Source organism: Pyrgilauda ruficollis, unplaced genomic scaffold, assembly GCF_017590135.1.
Source record: "Pyrgilauda ruficollis isolate IOZ18807 unplaced genomic scaffold, ASM1759013v1 scaffold62, whole genome shotgun sequence".
NCBI lineage: Eukaryota > Metazoa > Chordata > Aves > Passeriformes > Passeridae > Pyrgilauda > Pyrgilauda ruficollis.
The window spans coordinates 356,602-369,796 of record NW_024527933.1 but is presented as its reverse complement, the minus strand read 5'-3'; the positions used below and the strand labels follow the sequence as shown (position 1 = coordinate 369,796).

General features: G+C 49.2%; 1 protein-coding gene across 1 annotated transcript in view; it reads left to right on the top strand.

Annotated features, from left to right (window-relative positions):
• Positions 1-13,195, top strand: part of VAV2 (vav guanine nucleotide exchange factor 2) — a 126,832-nt gene that overhangs the window by 78,501 nt on the left and 35,136 nt on the right. The window contains exon 3 of the mRNA XM_041483864.1: positions 3,713-3,771. Within this exon, the coding sequence (XP_041339798.1) occupies positions 3,713-3,771 (59 nt within the window). The remainder of the gene's footprint in view (positions 1-3,712; positions 3,772-13,195) is intronic.

The window sequence follows — 13,195 nt, the reverse complement described above, 5'->3', positions numbered from 1 at the left end:
TCAAATAAAAAAAAAGTTTATTTTAGAGTTTTCTAGATGCTCAGAGATACCATCAGCCATAAACAATGCCAGAGGAAGTAGAAGAGGAGTGAACATAATGATTTATTTTCTCTCTGGGTTTGGTTTATTTTAAAATCTGTAATTCCTAAAAGAAAGTGTTGGGAGTAAAGAAGAAAAGTGGTGAATTTTTTATTGAAGTAGTGTGACTACTGTGTTTTGTTTTTTAAATTCTTTTCAAAAATCCCATTTCTTTACTCATTTTGTTGTTTTCCAAAGTGACCAGTGAGTGTGGGGAGCCCACTTTGAGTCTTGATTATTTTATTTTATTTTGATTTTCTTTCTTTTTCCCATGAAGTGCAGAACTCGGGGCCCTTTTAAACCTGAAGTCACCTGCAGGGCTGGTGCCTCACTTTGTGGTGCTGTTGTTTTGCAGCAATGATCTCTCTGCTCAGTAAACGATCAGCTGGGGTGGCTGGATTGAACCCATGCCCACAAATACAAAGCACACTGGAATTTCAGGAATGTGAAGGGCATCCCTCACTTGTCATGGCAAAACCACCAGAAATTTCTCCACGAAGCCTTTGCAGGTCACTGGTAGAGAAAAGTGTCTGTGCATCACCTGCATGTGGTACCTTTATATTCCTATTTATATTCCTGCCATCTTATTGTCAGTGGGATGTTATATATAGCTTTTATGGTAATTTTGTGTGCTGAATGCAGTTTCCAGGGAGGAAATTGCATTGAGAAATGGGTGAAGAAGTAATAATAATAGCAATAATCTGCATAAGCCCCTGTTGTTAAAACCCACAGCCCTACATCTCCTGAAGAAAAATGCACAGATAAGAGAACAGTTTTCCAAACAACATCTTCAAATTACTTGGAGGGTGACTTGTGGCAAGGGCTGGAGTGGCAGGACAAGGGGAAACGGGTTTAACCTGACAGGGATTTGGGTTAGATGGATATTGGGAAGGAATTCCCGGCTGTGAGGGTGGGGAGGCCCTGGCAAAGTTGCCCAGAGAAGCTGTGGCTGCTCCATCCCTAAGTGTTCAGGGGCAGGTTGGAATATCTGTTTTAGGTGTTTTGGTGTGTCCTGGTATTCCAGGAGCAGGGAAAAGCCTCAGCTGGGATCAGAGACCCTCCTGCTGCCCTGGGGGTGTGGGACAGATCCTGAGCTAGCACCAGAGCCAGAAGTCAGGCCTGGCTCTGCCTGCACATAAGAAGCTGTTTTACAGGAAAAATGAGACACAGTTTAGCAAACACTTAAGCGCTGAGTTAGTTTTAATAATGTTGTTTAATCCTGTTGAAATTGAGAGGATTATCCTTAAACACTTCCCTGGCTGGGGCTGGGATCTCTGAGGAGCTGGCCTTGCACTGGGTTTGTCTTGCTCTTAGAAGATGATGTGGGGAAAAATATTCCTGTTATTGGCACAGTCCTTCTAGAGATGCTTCAAGGAGGCTTTTTGTGCCTGATCCCTCACACTGGGTGGCTTGGCTTTCTCACCTGAGTTTGGATTTGGGGTCTGTGGATTTGGAATCCATGGATTTGGGATCCTAGCTCCCCTATGCTAGCTCCTCACTTCCTCACCTGAGTGTGGATTTGGGATCAGTGGATTTGGGATCCTCACTGGGCTGTGCTGGCTCCTGACTTTCTCACCTGAGTGTGGATTTGGGATCTGTAGATTTGGGATCCTCATTTGGCTGTGCTGGCTCCTCACTTTCTCACCTGAATGTGCATTTGGGATCAGTGGATTTGGGATCCGTGGATTTGGGATCTGTGGGTTTGGGATCTGAGGATTTGGGATCTGAGGACTTGGGATCTGTGGATTAGGGATCCGTGGATTTGGGATCTGTGGGTTTGGGATCTGTGGGTTTGGGATCCGTGGATTTGGGATCTGAGAATTTGGGGTCTGAGGATTTGGGATCTGTGGATTTGGGATCAGTGGATTTGGGATCCTCACTGGGCTGTGCTGGCTCCTGACTTTCTCACCTGAGTGTGGTTTTGGGATCTGTGGGTTTGGGATCAGTGGATTTGGGATCCATGGATTTGGGATCCATGGATTTGGGATCTGTGGGTTTGGGATCCATGGATTTGGGATCCCCACCGGGCTGTGCTGGCTCCTGACTGGAACCAGTGCCCAGGCTTTGATGTGCCAGGATGAGCAGAGCTTGGGGCTGCTCAGCAGAGAACAAAGGGAGCCTTGTTGCTGAGGAGAACAGGGAGCTTTTCTCTTAAATTTCCCTGGAAGTCAAACCCCGCGGTGGCACTGTCTGATTCATAAACTGGATTTTTACTTCAGAAGGCTAAAAATAGAGCATGGAAGAGACTCATTCAGTCAGTCTAGGGCTTCCCTGGTTCTATTTTAAGCCCCCTGGAGCAGGGCTGGGGGTGCCGGTGGAGTTTCCAGTCTCTGTGCCCTGGGCTGGGTGTTCCAGGTACCACTTGAGGTGTTCTGTGCCCTGGTGAGCCCTGGAGCTTTCCAGGGATGTTCTGTTCCCTGTTTTCCACGTGGAAATCACCCACTTTTGGGCGATTTCCCAGTTTTTTGGTTTCTGCCCTGGCTTTGGCTCCACATGTGGGGCACCAGCAGCTGACAGCCAGGCTGGCATTCGTGGCACGTGAAAAATGGGAGGGATGAAGGTTGCAAAAGTGTGGAGGGAAAGGATGGTCTGAGATGGGGCTATCATTGATGTCCTGGGATAAAAATGTGGCTCTGAGTTCATCCCAGGAGAAAATCCAGGGTTGTGGTCCCTGGGTGGGTGGTGTGGAAGTGCCTCAGCAAAGCAGGGGAGCATCCCAAAGTAAAATTCCTGAATAAAGGGAATAAAAAACACTGTGGATGGGTTGGATGCAGGGCAGCCCCAGGCAGCAGCAGCCCCCCCAGGGCTTGGGTTTGTACACCTGGAGCCCTCTCAAGAAGCCCTTTATCCATGTCCCATCCCAGGAGATTGGAAACCAGTCCAAAAGTAACAGGTTTGTTTTTATCACTCCAGATTTGAAACAGTGAATGCGAACAAGGGTAAAACACAGCTTAAATCTACCTCAAAGCCATTCTTTGTTCCTCTTCATTGAAAATTCCCCATAGCAATTAAAACTTCCATCAAAAATGGGAGTTCTTCTGAAAAACCTGGTGGTTTTATTGCTTCTGGTTGCGGTGCTGATGAGAATATTTTGGTGTTGAATCACTCCTGGCTGTTTTCTGCCAGAAAAGGGCGATGGTCTGCACTCACCTCTGACAAACTGATGATGCATCTTCATTGAATTGCAAGGAGTCAGAGCTGCTCAGCCTTGGCAAGTTTGCCTCAATAAGATCATTTTGTGTGAGGAGAGACAAGAAAGGAGTTGTAATCCTTTTGTAATAAAACACAAAGCAGGAGGGTTTTCTCAATGCTTCTTAGTGTGGCATAAAACCTGTCAGGGCAGGTCTGGGCTCATTAAATGAGAGTGGGGATGGAATTTCCTCGGATGAAGCTGTTCAGTAATATCTTGAGGGTTAAATGTCTTTTGTGCTCAGTGGTGGAACCTAAAGCAGGGTTTGCACTGGCAGTGTGCTCCCAGCCCTGATGGTGACACTGTGACACTGGGGGGGGGGACTGGAGCGCTTCCATTCCAGTGGGGTGCAGCTCCAAGCACCAGGCTGGGGGTCCTTGGGCTCCCACCAAACCTTCCTGTGTCCTCAGTAAGCACACCAGCCTCTTTTTCTCTCATTTCCAGGTGATCTCTGCAGTATCCAGGCTCTCCTTCCACAGTATTGCTCAAACCAAAGGAATTAGGTAAGATCCTTTCAATATGATGCCTTAAAATAACACTTCTCTCCCCCTCTCCATATTCCTTGTATTTAATCACATCAGGCTCTTTAGAGGCTGCACATAATGGGGTTAAACAGACACCAGGGGTGCCTTTGGGATGCAGGTAGGAACAGTTTCAGATTAAATAAGTGAAAACATGAGGAATTGTGTGCACTGTGCATGCTGGGCAAGGCAGCAGGGTGAGTTTTGGGGTCTCTAGCTGGAGATTTTGCTCAACTCCACGAGGGAAAGCCAGCAGTGCCAGGAGCTGTGGCATCACCCCACTGTCCCCACTGTCCCCTGTGCAGGAGAGCCCAGGGACCTTTCTGCCCTTAACAGCTGGGAAGTGTCCCCCTGGCTGTGTCACAGGCACATCCCTGGTGAGGGGGTAGGATTGCACCCGGGGTGTGCTGCCTGCTCCTCCTCTGAGGGAGAAGTGCAGAAGGAATTAAAAGCAGCAGACAGCCCCTATTAAGCAGAGCTGTTATCCTGCTCTTTGTTCAGCTCCCTGCAAAATTGCTTTGCAATTGCTTTCCTTGTTAGAGTGCATTTGTATTATTAATCTGGGAACATCTCATTAGGGCCACGGCTATAACAAGGATGAGTTTGCAGCCTAAATTACCTCTCCTCGTTTTTCTGGGGAGGGAGTGGGTGTGTTTTCACCCCCCCAGCTACAGAACACATTGGATTTTCTCCACAGCATGAGTCCTGCTGCTGTTCTGGTTGGGGATCTGTGGTTCATCCCAAGCCAGGCACAGCCAGGATGAAGGGATGGATGGCATCCCTGCCCCACTCCCAGCCCTGCCACCCACCCCCAGCACCCCCTGCCACCATTCCCACTGTTGGAACATATTTTCCCTGCCTTGTCTGCGCTGAGATTGCTGGAGGGGAACAGCTTTTCACGTGTAAAACCAGCTCAGAGCCTTCCCATCTGTTAAACACAGATCCCAGCAGGGCTGGGGGAGAGGCAGGGCCGAGGGTTTGAGGAAGAAAGATGTGCTGTGAGTTAAGGGCTGTTTGTTGTGCTGATAGCCCTGAGTCCTGCAGGAGCCTGCAGTGGTTTTTGTTTTAAGGGAGAAGAGCATCCAAGGGGTTTGGAGGCTGGGGGATTCACGTGCACAACCTGCAGTGCCTTGGCAAGGGCTGGGTTTAAGTCTTGGGGCATCACTGGGAGGGTTCCAGGGGTCACCCCCTGGAAAAGCCCTTCCCAAGAAAGGGAGAGGGGTCGTGGATCCAGCTCGGAGGATGAAGGAGCTGCCATCCCCTGGGAAGGCTCTGGCTGAGCCCCTGTTGGGTGTGTTGAGGGCTGGGCATAGCTGGGATGCAGAATCAAGGGAGGCTTTGCTGTTCTTGTGGGCATGAAGCTTTTTCTCATTCATTTTACAACTGGCATTTACAGTTCTCACTAAAATCCTTTATCTTGGAAGCCTTTGGCACCATAATTACACAAGAACAGTGCAGAGCTTAGTGAGCCTTTGCTTCTAACCCTGTTTTCTTGTGTATTAACCCTGCTTCTCCTCCAGCTCTGCAGGAACAGAAAATGCTGTCACTCCTTTAGCTGGAAAATAGAACAGACTAGAAATGAATTCTGTAATTCCAGGAAAATACCCTCCTGGGAGTGTTCCCTCCCATCCCACTGTCCCCTGCAGCCAAGAGCCCTGGCTTTGTCCATTGCTGCATCTTCTTTCCTTTAAATTAGGTGATTTCTTGCTGCACCATCACAAACCCCTCAATGGCAGAAACTAATCTCAAATGAATGAATCTGAATTAATCTAATCTGGTGGGAACCAGCAGCAGCTCTGGTTCCCTGAAGGGACTGCTCACATCAGCCACCACTGCCCCTCAGCTCGTTGGGTCCATCCTCTTCCCTCTCCCAGTGAAGATGCTTCCCTTGCAAGTGGGAAAAATCTTGTTGGCTTAGGCACAGTGCTTAAATACATGGTAAATTCAGTGAAATTTGGATGCTGGGTGGATTGTATGGTCTTCAGCCCCACAGCATGAATGTGGCTCTGCTCCAATCCCTATTTTAAGGTCTGAGAATCAGGATCATGCAAATTAACAGTGAAATAAATCCCAAAGCCTGTTCCTTGTCCTTGAATAAGTTTCATGGCGTGGAGAAAAATAAAAAATCAATCTTGTGTGCTGTTCAGTGAAAAAAAAAAAAAAAAGAAATCACTCTTTCTGTCTTAATAATTTCTGGCTACAGGAGCCTTGGCAGAGGAGCCCTGTTTCCCAGAGTCCTGCAGATAGCTATCAGGGCAGCTCTGAGGAGATGACAGAGTGCTTCTTCCAAGAAACAAGCAGCAAAAACAGGGCAAAAACTCCATCCTGAGTGCAGGGTTTTATTTGCCATGTGCCTAATGTGCAGCAGCTGTAGCTACAGCCCTGCTGTGACCATCCTCTCTGCCTGCCCTGTCCCCATCCCAGGGCTGCTCCCAAAAATCCTGCAGGAAGCAGACTCTGTGCTGAGGGGATTTTGATCCCCCTGTTGTCCCAAAGAGTTGTGCACAGGGACAAAGAGCAGATCCTCATTGCTCAGGAGGGGAGATTGATTAGTTATTGGTTCTCATCCTTCCCTCCATCTCTTTGGAGGACTGTCAGCACTTCCAGGGAGAAGTTCCACCGTGCTCCATCCCTGAACAAGGAGCCTTTATTATCCAGCTAGGATTTTCCACTGCAGCCCTAATTCCATTACCCCATTCCCACGCTGGCTGGCACTTCCCAGGCAGCCTGGAGGGTTCTGCAGCAGCATGATCTTTGCACAAGGATGTCGTGCAAAGCTTCTCCTGGGCTTTGGAGCAAGAATTTTCATTCCCTTCCCGAGTTTTCGCTCCAAATTTTCTTGAGCAAACTCAGCTCTCTGGAGGACAACAAGACTTCTTGTTGCAGGTTCCAATAAACCAGGATTATAATTATTTTCTTAAAGCTTTTTTTTCCCCTGTTTTCCCATAAGGTTTTCCTGCCACAGCCAGGGCTGTTCCCTGCTGCCTGTGGCACATCCTGGGCTCCATCATCCCCCTCGTGCTCTGGGGGCTGAAAGGGAGCTCTGAGCAGAGGAGGGGGCATGTGTTTATTCATCTCCCCGAGATCTGTGTTTGTCCTGGAAGCAGAGTTCTGCAAGCAAAGCAGGAGGTTCAGGAATATTGGCTCGTGCTGCCTGCATGCATTTTTCATGTGTGCACAGCAAAGCCCGGCTGAGGGCAGGAAGGGGTTTGCATGTTCAGAGGCCTTTCTGGAGGCCCTAAATCTGAGAAAATCCTTTCTGTATGAACTGAACCTCTCGGTGACTGTCCTCAGAAGGCACCACAGTTAATAAAAGACAATTAAAACCACTTGCAGATGGACAGGAGGGTGAGTCCTGGCTGTCAGAGGAGGTTTTCTCTCACAGGAGCAGTGGCAATGCTCTGGCTGGGCTGTGGAGGGAAGGACACAGAACCTGAAAAATATAAAAGCAAAAACTTAAGGCATCAATCCCAGCAGCAAGCCCCACTTCTTGCAGAAGATGTGGTGGCACAAGCTGGAGCTGATCAGGATTTTCCCCTCGCTGTCCTGAAGGAGAGAAGGGAGATAGGGGAAAATCTTTTATGGCCTTTGCAAGGATTCCCCAGCGTGCTCAGGCTTCCTGCAGATCAGATTTGGTCTCTGCTCCCCCTGCCCCTGGGGATGGGAGGCAGATCCAGCTGCGTGTGAAAATGGCAAGCAATTAAAGGCACTAACAATTAAGTCCTCAAGTGTCTCCTGATGAGGAGGTTGTTAGGGCACCTCTTCTCCTGAAGGTTGGTTTTACAAGGCCTGTTTTATTCCCTGCCAGCAGCTCTCTGGAATTGCACTCTGCCCGTTATTCTTTTACTGCCGTTGTGTTTTCCTTGTACATGCTTTAAGTGTTGCTGTAAAATGGATGGAGAAGGCTGGGGGAGGATCTGTGTCTGGAAATTACAGGTACAGTTGGTGTTTTTGCAGAGCTCTCCTGGAACTGGGACCAGTCTTGGAACTGGTCCCCAGCACAAACTCAGAGAAGCTCAGCACAAACCCCACAAGCAGGAGGTCAGGTGGAGATTGTTTCTTCTGACACCACCAAACCTTTAGGAGTCACCTTAAAGCTCCTCCATTTGTTGATAAGCAGAATCCTTGGCTGAGAAGCAGCTCCTCTCCCGCTAAAAGAAAAAAAAAAAAAAAAACCAAACATTCTTAGCAGATTTTTTTTGGCAAGTTTGTATCCTCACAGAGAGCCTGAAAAAAAAAAAAATATCCCTGACATGTTTTCCTGCAAGGCTGCTTTGTAGGCTGGGGGGATGCTGAGGTCACCCCACAAGCATCTGCTCACAAAGCAAAGGCAGCTTCTCTGTCCCCTCCCTGCAGCAGCTTTGCTTAATGAACACAGCTCTGATGAGCTCAGCTCTGCTGGCTGGGCTCAGGTGGGGCTTGCTGGGCTTTGGGGTCACCTCTGTGTCACTGGTGCTTCCCTAGCCACCCCTGTGTCACTGTGGGACCTTTCCAGCACCTGATTGTCTTCCCAAAGTGCAGCTCTTGCTCCAAGGATGCTCCAAGAATGGAGGAGGGCTCCAGGTTTGGGGTCACCTCTGTGTCCCTGGTGCTTCCCTCAGCTTCCCCCTGTGTCACTGCCTGCCCTGTGGGACCTTTCCAGCACCTCTGGTTGTCTTCCCAAAACGCAGCTCATCCCTAAGGATGCTCCAATGATGGAGAGTGGTTCCAGGCTCAGCTGCTCTGAAACAGGGGACCTGGGAGGCTCCCAATTGTCTTCCCAAAATGCAGCTCATCCCCAAGGATGCTCCAAGAATGGAGAACGATTCCAGGTTTGGGGTCACTTCTGTGTCACTGGTGCTTCCCTCAGCCTCCCCTGTGTCACTGTGGGACCTTTCCAGCACCTCTGTCTTCCCAAAATGCAGCTCATCCCCAAGGATGCTCCAAGAATGGAGGAGGGCTCCAGGTTTGGGGTCACTTCTGTGTCACTGGTGCTTCCCTCAGCTTCCCCCTGTGTCACTGCCTGCCCTGTGGGACCTTTCCAGCACCTCTGATTGTCTTCCCAAAATGCAGCTCATCCCCGAGGATGCTCCAATGATGGAGAGTGGTTCCAGGCTCAGCTGCTCTGAAACAGGGGACCTGGGAGGCTCCCAGCACTGGGGGATAGGGACAGGAGTGCCTGGAGAGGGACACTTGGATGCTCTGGGACAGCCCAGGTCTCTCTGCACCTCCCTGGGGAAGGGATTCCTGGTGGCCCTCAAGATGGGCTGTTTGGAGCTGGTTTGTGCTGCACACTTGGGCCCCTCTTGGCTGGGATGTGCTGGAATCAAACAGAAAGGTCCATTTTGGTAATTATTTATTTTTATTGGCACACGTTTCACAGGATGGCAGCTGCTCAGGTACAGCAGAAAAACTCAAGAGTGCTGAAGATCTCCTTGTGCTGCTTTGCTGCAAGTTAAAAAAATGGGGATTGCAGGATTTGTGTGTTCATCAGGTGTTTTCCAGCGTGAGGCAGTGGATGTTGTTGGGTGGGAAGCATCCCAGGTCATTTCTGGGGCAATCATTCCCTAGTGGTTGGTTGTGCTGTTACCCCACAGGGCTTGGCTCTTTTTTATTCCTTTCTTTTCAAGAAAGACATTTCTGGATTCCCCTTTTGATTTTATCCATCTGTTCTCATCAGTGTGGAGCTGAAGTGAGGAGAAAATCATCTCTCTTGCTTGAGTGAGGCATTGGTACATGAGGGGTTTTTAAAAATGCGATAAAACGTGTTGAAACATAAAATTCTACGAGCTGTTATTTTCTTGTCTTCTCATCTCCAGAAATGCTCAGTTCAGATTGGAGCTGAGCATAAAGCAGGGCCTGCAGCTCACCCTTGGGTGCTGACACTGCACCGAGTGCTCTCCTGCAAAATCCTCATCATCATCATCATCATCATCATCTTTGTGTTAGCTGGTGATGTAACTCGCTCTTGCTCTGCTGAATTTCCATCAGAATTAATCTTGCAAGAATTTCCGCACTTTCCAGACCACAAATAAAAGCAAACTGTAATTTTTCAGAGGATGTGTCTAAAATTTGGCGCCCCGTGAGGTGCTTCTTTCCAGAGATGAGTAATGTAACAGAAAAGTGTGATTTTAATTAAATTCAGCAGCTTTTGGTATGCTCTGATGGGTCTTGTTCTGCACAAGGAGAATTTATTCTATTCTGCTTTATATAAATGGATTTTGGGGGCATTAATGGGGTGGTTTTACCTCGCAGCACTTGACCAAAATCATTGCCTGGTGCTGCTCCTGTTTCACAGATGGGAACCAAATCTTGGAGAGCAGCTCCAGGTCACCTCTTTGCTGGTGCCTGGTCAGCTCACAGGCACCTCTTGGTAAATTAATGCTGCTTTAATCTGCCTAATTGCACGAAACCAACGAGGGAAGCATTTTCAGTGGTGTGTAAAAGTCTTGGAAAAAATGATTTTGTTGGGGCAGCTCCAGGAGTGCTCGGGGTGACAGGCCCAGGGTTCCAGAACTGACAGGGGGCACAGCCACAAAAATGGGGTGATCCCCAGTGCCTCGTCCTCCTGGAGAAAAAGAGGAGGAAAATAGAAAAGGGGAAGGTTGGAGCTACCAAAATCATGTACCGAGAACAACCAAAGTGTGAAATTCTGGGGTTGAAGCAGCATTAAACCTCAGCAGTGGGACAGAAGGACTTTTCTGGAAGCATGGGAGCTGTGGGGCTGAGAACCCCAGTCCCAAACTCCCATGGAAACACAGCCTGAAGCCTAAAATGTTGGTGAAATCAGTGTCCTGTGGGGTTTCTGTGCATTGCCATGATGCTTCCTTCAAAACAGGGGTGTCAGGGGCTCTGTACCCCCAGCCAGGGGAGCTGGAAGTCCTGCAGGGTGCAGTTTCAGCCTGTAGACTCCACACCATGGGAATATTTTTCTGCCAGGAGGATTCAGCACAGCCCTGGCCATCCCTGCAGGGCTGCAGGAGCTCTTCTGCAGCAGCTTGAGGCTCTGGTCCTCCCCATTAGTGAAGAAATGCCTCGCAGAAGGGACAGCAGATGGGAGCAGCTCAGGTTTCCCGGGTGTCACACACTCCACCTGCTCTTTAAAACACTCAAGTGTTATCCCTGGACTTAGGAAAACAGGGGGAAGATTATCCTGCTGGTGCTGGGAGGGTGGAATCCCCCTCCAGAAAGGGAGAAAATCACCTCCTTTACACTCCTCAGGGGGTTTGCACAAGTCAGGAAAACTTCCTTGCAGTTCTGCCTGACAAGCCATCTCCACTGAGAGCAGCCCCAGGTGGGAGCAGCTCCTTGGGATGGAGAGCCCTGAGTGGGACATTCCTCCCTCTGTGCTTCTCACCAGGCTTGCTGTTCCCAGGGCTGCTGTTTGACCCCAAGAAATCAGAGTGGAGAGTGGAAAAATGGTGAATAAACCACGCTGGGCGCTCCTTGCTCTGTCCCACTCGGATCTGAGGCCAAGGTGCTGCTGTACAAAATGATCAGACTGAAGCTGCCTCATCCCTGACCCTCTGCTCCCTGCAGAGCTGGCTTCACCTCTTCCAGCTAGGACAAGGCAGCCCAGATGCTGAAATACGCTCATAAATAAATAAATAAACCCCCCTGTTTATCGCTGTTAGAATTGCAGCCTACCTGGCTCTTCATGTTGAATAATTCAGAGGGAAGAGCAGCCAGGCAGTGCTGAGAGGTTCCCTGTGCAGGGGTGGAGGGTGAGGATGTGGTGTGGGAGGGATCATGGTGCAACCTGAGAGCAAGGGAGGGTTTTTCTTGCATGAGGTGCCTCGTGAAATATTAATAGATTGTCCTCGTGGGTGATGTGATGTGCTGTGGCTGGCTCTGCCTGTGTCCTGTTTGCAGGGAGCTCTGTGAGATCCAGAAATGGCCAAAATGTTTTGTAAGGTCAAGGGGGTGCTTTGCACCAACACGTGCTGTAAGTCCTGCCCTCCAGAGGAGCAGCTCACTCCAAACTCCAGAACAAATTGCTTGGTCTTGTCTTCCCTTTTCAGCCCTAAACAAACCCATCAGATCAATCCCACTTCCCTTCCCTCCTTTGATCTCTGGGAGTGATGCTGTGCACTGCTGTGGGGTTTGTCTGTGCAGGAGTCTACTTTGGGAGCTGCATTATCTCTTAAGAGCCTGTTCCAGCTCTGTTTGATGGCACTGGGGGCTTTTGCTTTTCATCTGAGCGGGGTGGGGCCCACAGCAGCCCCGGATGAATGGCTCAGCAGGTGGTTTTGCATGGTGGTGGAGGAAATAAAGCTAGTGCTTAGCTAAAGATATGAAATAAGAGACGTTTTCAAATGAATTTTAATAAACTGGGGTCTCTGCAGACCTGTTGGGTTTCAGTGGACTCAAAGTACTCAGTGCTGTTGGGCATTCCCAGCTCTGCTGTGCTCCTACGTAAGAAGTTGCAATGTGCCTGGAGGACTTTGGCAATTTCCCAGGGAATCCAGAGCTTTTATATCTTTTGACTGACAACATTTTTACTCATTTTACCAAAAAAGACGACCCAGGGATTGGTCCCAAACCAGGTGTTTGCTGCTGGGGAGCTCGTGGCTGGGGAAGGTGCAGCACCTTCACCTGCCTGGATGGAGATGCTGCTCCTGCATGGCTGGGGCCCAGGGCAGGATCTGTGGGAAGGTTCTCAGTGAAAACCCTGTGCTGGTGAGAAATAGTGCCTTAAAAGATCTCCCAGCTGGCTTTTCTTTGTGTTGCCTTGGTGGGGATCTGGTGGGGTGGGAGTGAGAGCAGAGTTCCTCTCACCCGCTCTGTCCCCACCACATCTAATCTGGTTTTGCAGCCAGCTCAGGTGTGTTCAGTGAGAAAAAAAGAACCTAAATGGATGTATAAGGGAGCTTAAGTCAAAAGTAGGGAGATATTTCAAATAGTGGATGTTGGTAGAGCTAAATTAAATTGTGTTGTTGCACTTAGAACTCCTGGGGAAGAGCAAGGGATGAAGAGAGGAAAAAGCCAAGGCTTTGTCCCAAAAGCTGCCCTTCAGCTCCAGAGTTTGGATGGTCCATTTAGTAATCCTCACCCTGGTGTGACTTCTCCCTCTAATTGCATTCTATGAGTCCTTATTTAGCCATTAGCTACCACTGCAGGGACACAGGTTATTAATTCCTCCCCTGCCCTGACTTTCACTCTGGGCCTTCACCAGCAGTCAAGGTGAAGCTGGGAGGGCCAGGGGAGCTGCATCCCCATGAAACTCTGATTAGAAAACATTTTTCTCCCTTTTCTGCTTCCTTGTCTTCCATGGGGGGTTGTATCACAGGAGCCAATTACACCTCAAGCCCAGATTTATGGCTGGGGATGTGTCCATGTGATTTTAATATTCTTTATGGCTCTTTTACTCCTTTCTCTCCAGCATGGCAAGCACTGGGGCAGGAAACACTCAGAGATTAAGAGCAGA